The 15,369-nt window shown below is 37.4% G+C and overlaps 3 protein-coding genes across 4 annotated transcripts; all 3 read right to left on the reverse strand.

The window, feature by feature from the left end:
* Positions 1-3,378: 3,378 nt before the first annotated feature.
* On the reverse strand, positions 3,379-7,119 carry EMB2444 (RNA-binding (RRM/RBD/RNP motifs) family protein). Its single transcript, XM_007046924.3, has 9 exons — positions 6,869-7,119; positions 6,699-6,747; positions 6,489-6,577; positions 6,335-6,391; positions 6,154-6,216; positions 5,996-6,061; positions 4,775-4,861; positions 4,266-4,359; positions 3,379-4,100 (listed from the first exon to the last, which is right to left on the reverse strand). The coding sequence occupies exons 1-9, from the start codon at positions 6,971-6,973 to the stop codon at positions 3,604-3,606; spliced, it is 1,107 nt and encodes a 368-aa protein (XP_007046986.2). The 5' UTR covers positions 6,974-7,119; the 3' UTR covers positions 3,379-3,603.
* Positions 7,120-8,074: 955 nt separating this feature from the next.
* On the reverse strand, positions 8,075-9,820 carry LOC18610964 (Tetratricopeptide repeat (TPR)-like superfamily protein). The gene has a single exon (XM_007046926.3). The coding sequence runs from the start codon at positions 9,605-9,607 to the stop codon at positions 8,372-8,374; it is 1,236 nt and encodes a 411-aa protein (XP_007046988.2). The 5' UTR covers positions 9,608-9,820; the 3' UTR covers positions 8,075-8,371.
* Positions 9,821-10,665: 845 nt separating this feature from the next.
* Positions 10,666-14,948, reverse strand: ATU2AF65A (U2 snRNP auxilliary factor, large subunit, splicing factor). 2 transcript variants are annotated; one of them, XM_007046927.3, is made up of 13 exons: positions 14,648-14,948; positions 14,020-14,294; positions 13,790-13,903; positions 13,506-13,600; positions 12,846-12,916; positions 12,716-12,760; positions 12,563-12,622; positions 12,420-12,480; positions 12,222-12,334; positions 11,700-12,146; positions 11,445-11,580; positions 11,096-11,163; positions 10,666-10,995 (listed from the first exon to the last, which is right to left on the reverse strand). In XM_007046927.3, exons 1-13 carry the CDS (start codon positions 14,777-14,779, stop codon positions 10,858-10,860), a joined length of 1,755 nt encoding a protein of 584 aa, XP_007046989.1. In that variant the 5' UTR covers positions 14,780-14,948; the 3' UTR covers positions 10,666-10,857. The 2 variants fall into 2 exon arrangements, with proteins under 2 accessions (XP_007046989.1, XP_007046990.1); XM_007046928.3 differs by having other exon boundaries at positions 12,716-12,763.
* Between the last annotated feature and the right edge of the window lie 421 nt (positions 14,949-15,369).

The raw sequence follows: 15,369 nt of genomic DNA on the forward strand, positions 1-15,369 counted from the left end.
GTTATTATGAATTTATTGATATTCCATGATTCATATGACCGTCAATCAAGGGCAAAGAAAATTAAAAAGGAAAAGCTTCTAGGCTTCAGCCTATCCTATCCAGGATTGTTAACCAGAAAACCTGTAAGAATGTAAATTTGGAGTTTGCTGCCGACTGCAAGAAAATGGGTCCATGCCTATGAACTAGCCAAGTTAGTGCCACCTTGCATGCGCAAGGCCTGGGCTGCATTGGCATTTCTTTGTATTTATTGCAGTTTAACTTTTCTTTTTTGCTTTTCAAATTTCACCAGCCTTCAATGCTTCCATTTGCATCGTTCTAACTTGCAGGCTTTAGTTTCTATATTTTTTGTAGAAATATTCTGTTTGCAGAAGGAGTGATTGGAACCCGCCTGGGACCTGGCTAACCCAAGTATGAAACCAGGTCCTCCCACTCAATTTTCCACGATGAAAAAGAACAAAAAGGTGCTGCTGCACACGGCTGATAAGTAATAAACGAGTGATGAATAATTTTGTGGACAAGGTCAAGGGTCATAATCCAATTGGATTACAAAGCAACACGTGGATGTTTCTAAGAGGAGATTGAGAGATTTCAGAACTCCCCAGCAATTTTTTTTGACCAAACGCTGGATTGGCTGATGATTAAAACCAGTCCAGGACATCTGAAAGATGTTCCCTTAAATTCGGATACTGATGCTACCAATAATCTCCATCTTCTCCCGCTTTGCACGGTGATTATTCCCTTGCACATGTGTTTTCCTTTTTTTTTTTAACTCAAATATCATGGTCCACCTTGTTACACTCTAGGCTGAGACCCCCCGGCCAGCTATCATTGTTTTATGCCAGTGAGCCCCCATGATGGGAAAAGAAATGGACTTGGACCTCATTCTTTGTTAGCTGAGAAAAAGGAAATTCATTACCTTAATGCTCCATAATCACGAAAATGATGGGTAGAAGATCAAGACTTGATACTATCTTAATTTTTTTTTACACCAACCATATCGATTGAACCAAGTTCTTGATATAAATTATACAACACTTATATGTTCATCAAGGTAGCCCCCTGCCCCAGGGCTGTGCACTGGGCTCGTTTGCTGCATGTGCAGATCAATGTCTATTAACAATCAATCCGTACTTATCTCTGTCGAGGCATGTAGGTGTGGAGGTGAGACGACCAACTGCTTCAGTAAAAGCGAGAGTGTCTGTTTTAACTAAGTTGGTGGTTTCATAGGGTCAGTTCTGTTTCGTAAATGGCACGCAAAGGCCTGAGTTCCTGGTAAATTTTTTACACTTCACCAAACAGAGAGGGGAAAGAGCTCAAATTTTAACTGCCAGTAAAGGATAATTTCGATGAGAGGAGCATACACGGTATCAGAGATTCTTTACCAACCCAAAGAAACTGACTAAGATGCGCACTTGTTCCCATAAAAAAAAATTATGACAGACAGCCTTTTTTTACCTCTTGGGCAGCTTAAGATTTGATCTTTCGAATATATGATATTTCCTACGTATCTGGTTTCCAAGCATGCCAATTGCCAGCTCCCCCCTTTTTACTGTTTAGTGTTTAATCTTATCACGTTGCTGCCTGTAAGTCAGTTTTAGTCACTGTTAGGGAAGCTCATGGTTGATTTGTCGTTGGAATTTCTATTTTCGTAAGCCTTGGGATTTGGGAATCGAAATGAGTTAGAATTACGGAGATCTGCTTTGGGTTGTTGGCCTTCTTTAAAATGACAGGTTTTAGAGTCGACCCAGCAGAACAGGGATCGGACTTCGGACAATGGAAACAATTTGTAGCACACATTGCTTGGGAACAACAGGAGTTGGTGGCTTTCCAGCCCAAAATTTGGGCCACAAACAAAGTTTACCAAGATGTTGTTCAATAACTACTTTTCATGTACATATTGCACCAGACCTAATCGGTAAAGAAGCCCATGAACTATTACACGTTCTAATTCATTGTCCCAAACTAATAGAAGAAAAAGGAGCGGGAAGTAACATTAATCCACAATTTCTGGTACATCCGCGAAGAAATTACCAACAAAAAGTCTTTGATCGTTGATCAGCTCAAACAAATCCGGGATTGGTCCTGGAATCACAATTTCCGAACAGCATGTTGAAGTTGGTATAGGTGATAATGGCGGCGTCGATGGGGTACCTGAGCACGAAACCATCCCCTTACCAACTGTTTCGCTACCACAAGTGCTCATTAGCTCCTCTACTGATTCTGAAGTCAAGGGCACGTTCTCTTTTTCGGAAGGCGTCTTTCTTTTGATCCCAGGCTCCTTAGTTATAGCTTTTGGTAAACAATTGGGCAAGGTTTTGGAACTGTCGTTGTAGGAACTCTCAGGCGGTGTTCCTCCACCACGGCCGATTCCACCGTCGGAAAAATTCTTTGGCGGCGGCGTCCCTTGACCTTGGTGGCTTGTCATGATAGTTAAGACATATAGCAATGGCTCTGTTTCTTATAATAAAAGATAAAATTTATATAACTGAAACGATACGAATAAAACGATAAGAATGAAACGATACAATTGATAATGATAAGTAGTAAAAATTTTGTAACGTTTTAAATCATAATCTAAATTGTCAAATCGTAATCTAACAAAAATATAGAATTCTATATATTCATATTTTAACTTATTTGTGAAAGATAATAATTAGATGTAGTTATTTATATTTTTGGTAAATGAGAAAAGTTTCCCAATTAAAAGGATGAAATGAAATGAATTTGGAAACAAGTTTGGTAAAATTAAACAGATTTGGTTCAATGAATCTCTAATATATAAAAAATAACTAAAAATAGTATTTATATATGTTTCTTTGTTTAATGATAGTGAATATAAAATAATAATAAATTCATTTTAAATTTTAATCCATCGAAACCGTAACAAAAGTTGATTGAGTTTTGTTAAAAATGCTTCAATTTTCATATGAACGATTTAATTTGTCATAACTTTTACAAAATTCATCTAGGTTTTTTCCGTAATTGAAAAAATAGAGTGAATAACCCCTCATTTAAGATTTTCTCACTAATGTGAAGAATCTTATTAATTAATATTCCTCTCAATATATATATTAGCTTTCACAACCTGAACATAAAATCCGCTGTAGCACAAACGTTTGGTGAAGAATTATATTCTTAAAATTCCGGGTTCGAATCCCGGCAGCGGAAATATATTTTTTGAAAAAAAAATTGTTATCTCGTAAAATGACTAGAAACTTCTTAATCACAGACGTGGCAGCCCTTAGTTGGTCATCAATCCTATTCCATCACGTACTCTTACAACTCGGAAGCACAGAATCCACTCTGAAAACAAATAAAATGTGAAGAGCCCAACCAACGGCCAATACGACGGAAATATTTCTAGTTTGCTCATCATATACGATATTCCAAGCATTTTGATTTCAACATGAAACTCGAAAGTTATACGACATTAACATGTTAGCATTGAGGTATTTGCAGTAGTGGTAGATCACCCCATCCAGAGTCTAATTTTTGGGTAATCATACATCAATAGAGAACAATTCATATTATCACTTGTATCACCATGAGAAACAAAAATGCAACTACAATTAGTGAATCAAGAGAAACAGACTTTTGGATCTTTAACTTGTAGATGGAGGTGGGGGAGGGGGTGGCATTGACATTTGTGGCATGGGGGGCCTTCCAACCATTTGCTGTGGTGGTGGCGGTGGTGGCCATTGTGGTGCTCCCATTCCCATTGGTGGGGGAGGTCTTGAAAGAGCAGACGCTGCCTGTGGAGGTGGTGGCGGTGGCATATTTGGAGGAGGAGGTCTGAACTGCATATGCTGAGGCATGACTGGAGGTGGAATTGGTTGACCTGGTTGCTGTGGCTGACCCTGCCAAGGTGCTTGTCCAGGAACCTGCATTGGTGGGAAGGGTACACTTTGTGGGGGTGGAGGACGAAGTACTGGCATCGGGCCAGGAGGAACAGTACCGTTTGCAAAAGGTCGTGGAGGCACTGGTGCACCTATAGCACCATTGGCCTGGGGACCAGAGGGGAGTGATGGAGGTGCACTTGCAAACAAAGTATGGGGCCTGCTCTTCTGGGCATTTGGGTTGCTTGCAGCCAAAACCCTCTCTGTCTCACAAGAATGGCAAGTGAAAATTTTTTTTTAAAAAAAAATATTTTAGAAAAAGTTCCAAAACGTACATAGCAATCTATGTGGCAAAGACAATTAAAAAAAAGAAAAAAGAAAGAACAGAGGGACCAAGGGGAAGGTGGGATGCAGGTGGAAATACTCACCTGCTGGGGTGCCATGGCGCTCCCCTTTGGTGTCTTTCTTATATGCATAAGAAACTGTTATTTGACGGTTACAGAGGTATTGGCCATTCATTGCCTGTAACATCAAAGAGAAAAAGTGAACACATTTTGCAAGATAGATGAAACCAAATCGAAGGTATTTAGACTTCACATCACATATTGAACAATAAAAGCAGTGACAACAGCAATAACTATTTCCATTTAGCAAATAAATTTGTGAATGATAACAAATTCTTCCCAACTGTTAAAAAGCTAACACCAAGAACCAAACTAATCAGTGAGAAGTTATGCCAGATAAGATTCCAAATCCTATATTGATTTGCCATGAAGCTCTTTAAAATTGAAGGCAGAATGTACAGTTGTAAACAATTATGTTACTCCAAAAATTCACCAAGAACTCCAGAAAAACAAAATCGAGGTTTCATCCAAATGTTCTCATGATGTAATCTTGGTAACAGTTCACGTAAATGCAAGTGGCAATGCAGAAATACCTCAATAGCTGCATCAGATGCCTCAAATGAATCATAGCTGATAAATCCAAAACCACGTGAATTTCCTGACTCTGGATCTCTCATTATCTGATCACAGGGTGGTAATTATCAGAAACCACAAGCAAGTAGTGGAGAATAAACAAAATGCTGAAAAAAAAAACTATTTTAAATATTTAGCAACTTCTTATTCATTTTCTGAACCCCCTATCAATTCCTTTCAAGATATGAGCAGAATGAGACTAGGACTCACTATTAGTTTTCGTATCATTCATCTCTCCTGAAACAAAAATAAGGTATATAAGCATTCCAGTCCATCTAATAGATTATGTCATTGGATGGCCATGCAAATGTGTTCAAACCAAAATTGTCTTTAGGAAACCTGGTTGCTCATAACATAAATAGTCCATCCTACTGAGTCAATCTACCCAAAAATTAATTGCTTGAATAAAAAGCTCCCCCTATTTGATGTGTGTAAGGAACTGAAAAGCACCTAGTCCACATTTCGATTATAAGATGCAATAAAAGGTAAATTCTCCTTTTATTTATTATTTCACATAGGTACTGGCAAACTCTGTTTATAAACTTCCATAAGGGTAAATATATACTTGTGATTATTAGATGTCAATAGAAGCATTTCCTAGGAAATGTTTATTTAACCATGAAGTTGAAGAGTAGAGCCACATGTATTCAAGAAATACAGTCAACAGAAGCATATCTCCAAACTAAAATATCAATTACTAAAATTTTTCTTGTTTTTCCTCCTTTTTTCATCCCTTTACCACTCTATATGAACTATTAAACCAAACGCTATCAAGTGAGTGACATGCTAAGCAAAACCAAGAACCTCATGATACAAATAAAATTAAGAAAAGTAACAAGCTATTGCTGCTCTTCTTCCATCAATTATTACATCTCACAGATTCTAACATCATCTCAACTCAACATCAATCATGTATAAAATTATGATGGCAAAGGCTTTAGTTCAACCCTTTATCTACAAGGCTTCAACACCCTTTAAAGTTTCTTTTTTCTCAAAAAGACCGGAGTGATGGTTGATTAATTATAAATGGCATCAAGAAGCAGCAGAGCATCAAAACTAAACAGGAATGTGAAGACATGCAGACATACACGTTGATATATGGAGAAACCAGAGGTCATTAATCTATGGCATAACATCAGAAAAAATGGAAATAAATCAAAAGGAAATTAGAAAGCCAGTACCTTGGGATTTGTTACAATAACTCCAAATGCACTGAAAGTATCATACAAAAGTTTCTCATCCACATCCTGCATGTATGATCAGATAATCACAAAGTTAAAACAGGAAATCTAGTCAATGGCATCTCTACACTTCTAATGATATAATATGCAATACTTACGGGGTCAAGGTTCCCAATAAAAAGGTTTGCACCAACATCCAAGCTCTTTTTATCTTGAGACGCCTGAGATCGATCAAAGTAGAAAAAACCATAACAATTAAGCCAAAAATAATGATTCTTTAACTCCAAAATATGGCAACATTATTCCCATTTCCAACATAATCAAAATCAAATTTCATACCTTATTTACACGTATTGGCTTTCCATAAAGCTTAATCATGTTGAGAACCTTAATCGCCTACACATTTGACCAAATGAAACTAATTATTCCAAAAGCAAAGACATAAGGAAAAGGAAACCAATGGCCACACGGTCCATAAAGGAGTAGGACTTACATAGTCAGCATCTTCTTCGCTTCGGAATTCTACAAATCCATATCCTTGATGCAGGTTTGTCACCCTATCTTTTGGCACGTAAACATTAACTGAAATAACAAAAAGAAACCAAAGCATTTCCAATTAATTCACTCCCAATAAAGCAAAAATAAACTTCAGTAGCTTAAAAGTAAAATATAAATTGACAAACTTTAAGATTATCAAACGCACCAACGGGACCAGCTTGAACAAATAACTCCCATAGTAGCTCCTCAGATACCTGAAAAGTAAAAAAAAAAAAAAAAGAAACTATAAGATAAAGAATATTGATAAAAATAAGGTGCAAAAAAGAAAAAAGAGAGAGACAGAGAAACAGAGAGAAAAAGGAAATTAGCGGGAACCTGAGGATCGAGATTGCCGACATAAGCAGTGGCGTCTTGGTTCCTCTCGGCGGAATGTTGACCAAGCAAGTTCGCTCCAACTCCTGGAGCGATTCGCGTAGTCATTTTGCGTGGATTCGCTGTTCTTCCCTTCTCTTTACTTTGATGTCTTCGGTTCTTTTGCTAAAAACCCTGATTATGCCCTTCTCTTTCGCGTTTCTGGTTTCTGCTCTCCGGAGATTTCTGACCTAGAATTAGAGAGAAAGGCTAGGGGATGGATTGCATTTCGTGGTGTACTACAAGCCCAAGTTAGGATTTTTAATGTTTTTCACATTGGCCCATTTAGTAACGGGCTTCTAAGTCTAATCCCTCGGCAGTTTGCCCATGAACCGTCGAAATTGTGTTGAGGCTAAGGTCGAGTAATGGACATCCAGGCCCCAACAAAATACGATACTTTCCCTGCTATGTTGGCCCATTTAATAGACAATGGGCATTTCTCTGCCCATATACATGTGGGCAAGTATTTACAGGTTAAAGAGTATATTTTATAATTTTACAATGCAAAACAAACAGTCTAACATTTTGTGAGAATAAAAGTTATTCACAAGATGTTAATTAAATAAAATTCACAAAATGTTAATTGAAAAAAAAAAAAAAGAAATCGCAAGATATCGTATGACAAAAAGTTGAAATTACAAGAATATATATAGAATTTACCCAAATTTTTATCAGAACCACATACCAAAATGCATTTTCTTTTCGAGTACATGATTATTTATCATTTATAAATTTATTTCTGCAATTGATTTTGCATAATAAGTTCCTCAGGAAAACAAAATTAGTAGTACCAAATTCCTCTTGGCATGCAACAGCTAACGGTGTTGGGAACAATTCTGTATATTGGAAATCCTAAGGAGCTGTGACGTCCTTTACTTGAAGTAGACAATGTTTTTTACTGTAAAAGGCTACAGCAACCGAACCTTAGCAGTCAAGACTGAGGAGCAGTACTTCAGTGAACATGTAAACTCAGCCTTTAATTGGTTTCAGAGTAGAAATTTTCAGTTAGTGTTGCAGAGGATGCTCGGGTTGCAGCCACACACTGAAAATGGCGGGGAATGGTTTGAAGACATTCATCAACAAAAAGCATTTAAAGAGACATAGAACAAAGCTCAATGTCGTGGACAAACCAAACTAAAATCCAACAAGGAAAGGAGTTTAACCAGAAAATTCATTGAAATAAGTAAATTGTAGATTATTAGAATGTTCTTTTCCTTCCAAAACAAGTACACCCATAAAACAACTAGCAAAAAATGACATCGATCCTTACAATTAAAGCAGAATTGATGCTTGTAAAACTATCTGCAGCTAAAAATCATCACCATTCAAGCTTTAGTTGCAGCTTCACCTGAAATTAACATGGCTAATCGCATACGTCATCACAAGTCAGATCATTCTCAGCTGCAGGTGAAATGAAAGCAGCTTGACTCAGCCACAAGCAAATAACAACTAAAGCCCACCCCACCTCTAACCTGTAGCCTCTTTAGCTTCTTGAGCTTCACCACCACCAGCATTACCAGAAACCAAGCCAAGTTCCTCCTCAAGCTTCTTCCAAGCATTCAAAAAATTAGGAGGAAACTTCTTCTTTACCGTCCTGATCAACCCTTTCGCCTCCTTGATCTTCTTGTTCTTCACCAACCCCTCCACCAAATGCTTCAACGTATTAAAATCTGGGATCTTATGCAATCTCACACTTTCCTTAAACACCTTATAACCTTGCTCATGCAACCCATTCAAACATAAATAAAACACCAAAGTCCTAAAAGTAGCCGCATTTGGATTACACCCATTACCTTCCAAACCTTCATAAACCTTCTTAGCTTCATCCAACATGCCATTCTTGCAATAACAAGTCATGAGATAATTATAACTAATCGTATCTGGCTTCAAACCCATGGTACTCATCTCGTCAATCAATTCCTTCACTTTCTCCGGCTCGCCGCCTTGCAAATTCATGATCCTAACATTATAAGAAGCAACATCTAATTCACAACCATTCTTCATCATATCACTCCACAACTTCTCAGCCTCTTCTGTTTTCCCCTTCTTATACAAAGCATTTAATATTGTAGTAAAAGTAACTGCAGTTACCTCCACGCTTTTCCTTTCCATTTCTCTTAAAACCTCAATCCCTTTATCGGGATGACCCGCCTCGCAATAAGATTTAATTAAAATCCCATAGGAAACTTTGTCAGGTGACACACTGCCGTATTTTTTGGGAATTTCTTTGAACAGTTGGGGGACTTTATCGAATTGCCTCGAATGATTGCAAGCAGAGAGTAAGGAGTTGAAAGAAATGGTGGATCTGGGGGTACCAAATTGGTCCATCTGATCGAAAGTTTTGATCGCATGATCTAACATGCCAGCGATGCCATAGGATCTGATGAGAGTGGAGAGGAAGGGCTCCTGCGTAATTTTCGGGTCGGTTTTGTGCGACTCGATTAAGGATTCGATGTCGGAGAAACGGCGGGACTTCGCGAGGCGGCGAACAGTGAGGTCTTGGGCGTAGCGGGAAGAGGAAGGGGAAGAGTAGTGTTTGGAAACGGAAGAGTAGATTTCGAGGGCTTTGTCAGGGTCGTACTCGGTGCGGAGTTTGTTTTTGGCTTGGGAAATGGAAATGGAAATGGAGGATGAGGCCGTGGCGGCGGTTGTGGTGGTGGTCGAAAGGTGGCGTAGGTGGCGGAGAGGGATAGAAGATGACATTTTTGAGAGGGTTTTGGTAAAGGGTTTAAGATGGGAGAGGAAACGAGGCCGGTTGGAGTACTCGGGCCAGTGGTCAAGCGAGAAAGGAGAAGAGAAGTTAAGGTTTTAGGGTTTTAGAGGAGTTGGCCAATTGGGGAAATATTTTTCTGAATTTCTGTTTCCCGGTAGGCAGCAAAGTTCCGGGCCTCAACTCTTTCGTGGCTTGATTGCTTTTTTTGTTAATTGTTACCTGTTATATGATTTTTAAATTTATTACTATGAATAAGGTAAATAAAAACCAATTTTAATTATTTTTTTAGTACTTTAAAAAAGTAAGTATCAATTGATAACATATAAATATACTTTAAGATTGTATATTTGTTATTTTAAAAAATCTTTTTTGACGTTTAATAATTTAAATAATGTACGAAAACTATATTTTCACTATCATATGAAACTCTCTTTTTTTTCTTCCTCCTTTTTGTCCATCTTTTAGATATCCCAAAAAATATTTTTTTCTCTTTTTTAAACAACTAACACTCTTATTCTCTATATTATAGTTTTTTTGGTATTAAAAACATGAATATTTATATTAATAAAAATTTCACAATTTGTAATATAAAATAATCAGAAACAAAAATTTTATTTTAATATCCTTTAAAATAAATAATAATAATAATAATAATAATAATAAAACGAAAAGAGTACCGTTTTCCTTCACAATCAGTAACAAACTAGTACGCCTCAGCTATTTAGATTAAATGGAAGTGGTAAATTGAACATTACATTTTTCCATTGTGGTTGGATGATTCTGGTATCAAAATGCTTAATCCATTATCCTATCAGCGAGTTTGAAAATCCAATAATGGAAATGCCGTACTAATAATAAAGTTGCTTTATTGTGAATTTCCCAGGGAGACAATTCGTCGGCAAAGCATTTCTAACTTTGGTATTAGCCCAAGCTTCAATCATTTTTCTTCCAAAATCTTAAAGATGGTTCCAACACTAGCTGTGCCAATCTCATAAACCTTGCTATACGTGCAAAACCAACATGAGATTTTAAACACTACGTTACCACATCCGTCCAACTCTAAACTAGATTAATATATTAAGCCACATTCCGTTCGCTGTTCCGTTCAGTTTAACAGCTAAAATTTAGCAGAGAATTACACCACAGGCTGTCATCAACAAAATTCAAAAACCATCTTATATTTAAACCTAAACATGGAATCATCCCAACTATAACGCTAAATGCATTGCGCAGAACATTATTAGGCATCATACTCCTCCTGCACAAACTTGTTCTCTGGGTAGAACACGGCAATAACTTGATTGTCACCAAATTTCCGCCCGTTCATTGCAGCTTGGGCTTTTCTGGAACCTTCAACGTCCGAGTACTCAAGAAATACCTATAACATCAAAGAATTACAGTCAGTAACTGGGGAAAATGCATATGTGAATTTCTTATAATTAGCATATGTAACATGACCGAAAAAGGCGAGGACTGACCTTCCCAACACCTGCTGATGGTTCGCCATTTAGATTTGGGCGGGGGATGACAACATTCACCAATACACCTGCATATTAAGTGTGAAAATTTCGAATCCACAAAAAACTTTGTTCAAAGAATTAGTTTGAGAAAACAGTATCAAGAAAATATAGATAAAGGGTTATGGTGTCTTCAGTTGGTGTATGTTAAACATTCTTTATAGCAGAATGTGGAACTAGAAAGGGCTGTAAGACAGAAGAAATATGAACACAAGAAACAAAGGAAATTAATAAAATATTCAAGGGACTCTGCATGTTAAAAAGGAAGGCCAAAAACAAAAATGATGCACAAATAGTTTAAGAACTTTACCATGTTTCCCACCCTCTTGTCTCATGTCTTCAACAATGTCGTCATACTCCTCATCATCTCTAAGATCATCTTCACTGAGTGCTTGAGTCAAGCAGACAACCTTTGTGGGCAAACCTTGCGGTTGCAACATAAGCCTCTGGAAAAAGAAAAGGATTCAGCAAATTAGCCTATAAAAAAACACCCAATACTTAATCCACAGCCCATAATTGCAATAGAGTGACAGTATAAGATAATAATACTAATACTTAATGTCACCTGCAGAGCAATCTGCTGCTGTGCATGCTGGAGTATACTCTCTTGCTCAGGTTTAGGCTGGGTAGTACCTTGGTTTGCTCGCCTAACAGTGAGAGTTTTATCACCCATTTTAATTCCATTTAGAGCAGCACAAGCAATGTCTGTAACTGACAGATCTTGATAAACGCAAAAGGCATAGCCTTTTGAGTTTCCTGTTTCTCTATCTTTTACCAGATCAAAACCTCGTAGAGGCCCAAAAGACTCTAACAACTCCCTGATCTGTGCTTCTGTGAAGTAATAGGGAAGTCCTCCCACAAAAATACGGTCCGGACCCTCAAGCCCACCAGCAGAACCTGGACTTAGACCCACAGCCGCTAGATTAAGATTGGGATTGGGTTGGCTCGGACCAAGGGTTGCAGCAAGCGAGGGGTTATAGTCACTGGGTCTCCTCACCTTCACAGGTGCTCCCTGGAAATTCAAAAAGTTAATACAGCTTGTATCTAAACAAATTTAGAATGAAGATCCAGAAGAAAATAAAAATACCTCAAAGATAATCCCATCTAAAGCCATTGCATTACTGGCTTCCTCAACGGATCTCATCTCTACAAAAGCAAACTTCTTTTCATGGTTTATGTAAACATTAACAACAGCATCCCCTGAATGTAACATAAAAGGGTGAGCAACTAGAGAAAGAAGGCAGGTAGTTCAGTCATTCAACAGACCAAAAAAATTTCTGTATACCTGGACCAGCAGTGTTTCCACCAATAGCAGCCATAACCTGACTGAAATAGGTTGCAACTGACTGTAATATAAAATTAAAGGTCAGTACCAGCACCAAACGCAAACATAAGGATAATTATACTAACAATAGTGTAAAGTAAAACCTGTTCATTGGCTGTAGGAGGAAGCCCTCCAACATAGACCCGACGAGCATGCCTAGTAGCCTGAAATCACAAGATAAATCATATAACTGTCTGTAATGTGAAAAAATATATTTTCAAGGCTCTAAACTACAAGGAATGCATAATCCTCCAAACCTGCTGAGTCATTGCCTGAATTGGCATAACAGGGAGAGCCCCAAACTGCTGCAGAAGACCAAAATTAAACAAAATTACAGGACAAAGAGCAAGCCCACAACTATCAGATACACATGAGAGAAATACTTACCTGACCAGTTGCTAGAGGAAACATGTTTGGAAACACTCCAGGTAGGGCTGGATTAGTCCCAGGAATCTGGCCTGCAAAGGAAATTCAGATTTCATATAAGGATATAATTGTAATTCAGGGTAGTGTTTCTATAGTGGTTGATTCAACAAATGGACATTTATGCCTAATTTCCCATAGCAAATCTAACCTCTTAGAGATTAAAAAAGAAAAAGAATATATCATACGCAAGTTCTGGAGGAAATATTTGCAAGACTACCCGAAAAGGCAATAGTGGCCAGTGGAAAGACGAACAATACCATTAAACTGGTGCATTGATCCCTCCTTGTACATAAAAGCTACAGAAGTCGGCTCACGCCATTGCCTTCTTACAACAAAGACAAAACCATAGAAACAAACAAACAAACACCAAACAAAAGACAAAACCAAAAACTCTCTCAGTTCCAGAATTATTTCACCAAGTAAAAATATTTTTAAAAAAAATTAAATCCCTACCAGATGACCGCAGCTTAAAAGTCTATATATACAAAATGGGAGAAAAAATACAGCTTACCCAAATCACACCAGTATTTTGATACGACCTTTCCACAGTAGATCAACCAAAAACATAAGTAGCAGTTAACAAAATATAACAATCTTAAATTTTTGTGAAGGCTTATGTACCTGTAATGGCAGAAGCACTAACAGCAGCACCAGCAGCACCAGCAGCTAACATTGCTGAAGCAGGAGGTGCCATGTCAAAACCACTAATCCTTTTGCTGCAAAGTGCAAACATATAAAGTTAGTATATCAGGGACAAGAATATAACTGACATAAACTGGGAAAAAACTTCACACTTTACTGCCAAGACTTAGACAATAAAATTAAGAGGAAAGCAGTATGCTAAAATTTACAAAATACCGCTTCAATTTCTAAAACAAGTGAAACTATGTTGTTTTATAACATACCTCTTTGAGGGTGAGCGAGAGCGGGACCTTGAATTTGATCTGTGTTCAGATCTACCCCTTGGACGAGACTGGAGCCTGTGCCTGTCCTCCCTGTCTCCATCAAAATCCCTTCGTCTGTAAACAACATTTAAAAAATATAACTCTTTCAACAATTAGCAATAAGAACAAAGAGCATCATACAAAAAGATGAATCAGAACTCAAGACAGCTTGAATTGATTAATTATGCTACCTGTCATAGTGTCGACTTCGATGATAGTCATCATCGTCCCAATCTCTTCCCCGCTCCCTCCGCTCACTCCGTTCCCTACTTCGATCCCTATGACGATCTCTGTTATGACGGTCACGATCCTTTTCTCGGTCCCTATCCCTATCCTTATTTTTCTCCTTGTCCTTGTCCCTTTCCCGGTCCCTGTGGCGATCACGATCCTGCTCCCTTTCCTTATCGCGGCTTTTCTCCTTTTCCCTACTTCTAGAAGACCCTTTCTCATAATCACCAGTTCCATGCTGCAAATAGTTTAGTCACATCAATAATAACAAACATGAAATCCACAATTATATTGCTAAAAAATACCTGATTTAGGAAAAATATACCTAATTTATGAAACAGGCCAAATTCCATGAGCAAAACCTAATTCAAACTAAACTAACCCGAAGAGATTCACCGCTCAGGAATGAGCTCCAAATTTTGATACAACTAAAATTACAAAAAAAAATATATAGAAATTTAACCAATATAACATTCCTCCAAATTTCTTCTAAAAAAATTAGAGACAAAACAAGCAAAAACTGATATCTGGAAAAGTAAGGGAAAAAGGAACCCTAACTTCACGCGATCTCGTCATAGGAAACATACGTACCTGAGATTTGGAACCGCGTTGATCATCAAGGCCGCCGTGACTACCTTCGCGAGGCTGAGGAGAGGGAACGCCGCCGTAGCTGTTTTCTAGGTCCTCTCCGCTGCTTTGGTACCTGGCTTCGTAATCGGTCATCTTCTTTTTAGCGGCTTTGGTTGGGTTATTTTTTCAGTTCGACTATTTTCCTACCGTTTTTAGATTTTTCTTTTTTCGGAGGAGGGAATTTTGGGTTTCGGATACTTCTATTTAAGGAAGACGGGAGCGGCACTGCGGAATGGATTATTTTATTGTAAAATTACGATATATTTTTGTTCGGATTCCCTCTCGTTACTTTAACGTGAAGTACTTCACCTTTGGCAGCCAAAGCTTAGGCTATTCTAAATCATATAATTAATACCGTTGTAATCTCTAAGGTTTAATTATCTTTTTTTTATTTTTTTTAATTATTTACACATTAATTTCAGATTTTATTTTTGAGTATTTGACATGTATGTAATGCTGATGCACTCACTTAATCATAAAACGTCACTTAATAAATGTATAAAAATAAAATTTTAAAATTTTTCAACATAAATTTTTTTTAAATTATGAATACTTATTTTTATTTGTTTATTAATAATCTAATCATATTTAATTTATTGATGTTATATAAAATTTAGAATAAAATACCTTGATCTCTTAAATTTGAATCGAAATTATATAAAAATTTATTAATTTTTAAAATA

Source organism: Theobroma cacao, chromosome 1, assembly GCF_053813885.1.
Source record: "Theobroma cacao isolate CCN51 chromosome 1, ASM5381388v1, whole genome shotgun sequence".
NCBI lineage: Eukaryota > Viridiplantae > Streptophyta > Magnoliopsida > Malvales > Malvaceae > Theobroma > Theobroma cacao.